Source organism: Manacus vitellinus, unplaced genomic scaffold (genome assembly GCF_001715985.3).
Source record: "Manacus vitellinus isolate BGI_N305 unplaced genomic scaffold, ASM171598v3 scaffold_122_pilon, whole genome shotgun sequence".
In the NCBI taxonomy this organism is placed as follows: Eukaryota; Metazoa; Chordata; class Aves; order Passeriformes; family Pipridae; genus Manacus; species Manacus vitellinus.
The window spans coordinates 432,398-434,622 of record NW_021938909.1 but is presented as its reverse complement, the minus strand read 5'-3'; the positions used below and the strand labels follow the sequence as shown (position 1 = coordinate 434,622).

Sequence of the window (2,225 nt, the reverse complement as noted above, 5' to 3'; positions counted from 1 at the left end):
GGGGTCACCTGAAAGCTGCTGAGGGTGCCCCCGAGCCCCCTGTGTCACTGGGGAAGGGATCAGCTCACACTGGTCCCAGTATGGAGCCCTGGGGACACCACTGATGGCCAGCAGGGCTCTGAGCCTTGAAATAATCTAAAAGCCCTAAATATAAAAAGTTGATTTTTCACTCAGAACTTGAAGAATAGAGAAGAAACAAGTGTGTGGAGTGCATTTAAAATACGAGAGCTATTAAACAATTTGCTTTTAAAAACAACCAAGAGTTGTCAATTTGAAATGATACATGTGTTGTCACACTTCCAGGAGTGTCTGTGCAGTACTGCACAACCCATGTTGTGTTTACAGGGGCAAAGGCTTTCCTAAAAATTAAGTTTTCAAGAGCTTGAGAGAAGTGTCAACACTGTTAATAGTTAATTATTGTATTTCCATGGTTTCCTGCTCCTGGAGCATTCCCTGTAAAACCACAGCATCCCATGAAAGGCTGGAGTGGTACCTCAGCAGGGATTGGTTTCTGCAGGAAATATTATTTCAGAAAACAACTTTGTGAAAGAGAAAGGAGTTTTTCCAAGTGTGGGGGACCCAAATGCTCACATTTACCCAGCCCCTGCCCCACGACCCACCTGGGCACATCGAAGGACTGTGCCTTCTGCAGCTTTGCATTGAGCTGAGCTCCTGGCCCGGATCTGCTGAAGGAAGAACTCTTTGGCAATGTGGCTGTGAAGGAGAAAACAGGGATTTATCAGTGCTAACACTTCAAACTGGAGAATGTCCAGGGCATTCAGTCAGCTCCTAACATGACACAAGCACTCTGGGTCTGATGGGATCTCTTTAACAGTATAAAGGTAAGGGAGTCCAACAGAACAGGGGGAAACACGAGGGCTCTTCCCTCATGTTTTTTTTCCTTTTGCAGTTTTCTGCAAACCCTGTTGACATCAAAATACATTGTGGATAAAGATCTGTAGCCCAGTATTTTACAGCCCTCCTAACCAGCAGTACTTAACAGTTATAAAGAGACAGGAGAGGCCCAATTTCCTGGCACCAGGTGATTTCTCCGAGAGGTATTCCATTTTCTCCCCGTGACAGACTGCTGCAGTGGGACACGTCCACACTCCTCCTTTCACTCTCCTCCCAGTGCCACCCAGTGCCACCGGGCTCGAGCCCAGCCCAGTCCTTACCCAAAGGCATCCTTAGAAAGGCTGCTGGCCCGTGTGCTGCCCTCTGGCTCCAGGGGGAGAGGCAGGGCAGGGTTAATGGCAGAGGAGGGAGCTGAGCGTACCGGGGTGAGCGAAAGCAGGCAGAGGCTGGATGACAGCGGGAGCTCCGTTAGCCAGGGGAGGGACGGCGGGGACGGAGGACACTAGGGGGGGGGACATCCCCACCACCGGCATGGAGGCCATGGGCACCGGGGCCACGGAGCCGAGGGACGGCATGTTGGCAATGCCCCCGAGACCTACGGGCGAGAAAGGAGAGAGTTGTGCTGGGTGAGACACTGGAGACAACGCCTGCAGCCTCCCCAGGGTGGGGAGAGGATCCCAGGGGGAACCTGCACCCCCCAGGGCAGAGGGAGCAGCACCCCACTGAGGTGTGAGCACAGAACACCACGCTGGGTGCTGCACTGCCCCAGGAAGTCCCTGAGGGTTTGCTAAGACAGGAATGGTTTGCCTACACAGAACACCACCCTGGGTGCTGCACTGCCCCAGGAAGTCCCTGAGGGTTTGCTAAGAGAGGAATTGTTGGCCTGGAACTGAAGGAAGAGCAGCACCGTGAGCTCCAGGCAGGAATGAACCCCCAGCCTGCACAAGGAGCTGCAGGATCAGTACTCCCAGCTCTTGCTGGGATGAAACGGGGCAAAGCTAATGGGGACAGCACAGTAATGAGTGTTTTAGGGGTGAGCAGAGTTACAGGGAGAACAGGGAGGTTAAAAAGGGCCAGTCAAGCCAGTGGCAAGAACAAGCAAACAGCTGGGATCAAGTGTACAGGGAATGAGAGAAAGGGAATCCCAGATTTTGCTGATTTTTGTAGGGGGTTAAATTTATTCTGCCTTTTCTCACTTAAACCTGTATTTGCTCTGTCCAGTTTCATTGTTTTCTTAAGGTTTTATTTGTGACTGTAAAACCTGAGTGGCAGCAGATCAAACCCCATTGCTGCAGGCAGCTTATCAGAGGCACTGTTCCCTTTTCTTAGGACATTTAGGTGGGACATTGGGAAGGAATTCCTGGCTGGGA

The 2,225-nt window shown here is 51.6% G+C and overlaps 1 protein-coding gene across 1 annotated transcript in view; it reads right to left on the bottom strand.

Moving 5' to 3' along the window:
- Nucleotides 1-2,225, bottom strand: part of ITSN1 (intersectin 1) — a 94,258-nt gene that overhangs the window by 60,182 nt on the left and 31,851 nt on the right. The window contains exons 2-3 of the mRNA XM_029965893.1: nucleotides 1,277-1,450; nucleotides 598-714 (exon numbers count right to left, since the gene is read on the bottom strand). Of these exons, the coding sequence (XP_029821753.1) occupies nucleotides 598-714; nucleotides 1,277-1,450 (291 nt within the window). The remainder of the gene's footprint in view (nucleotides 1-597; nucleotides 715-1,276; nucleotides 1,451-2,225) is intronic.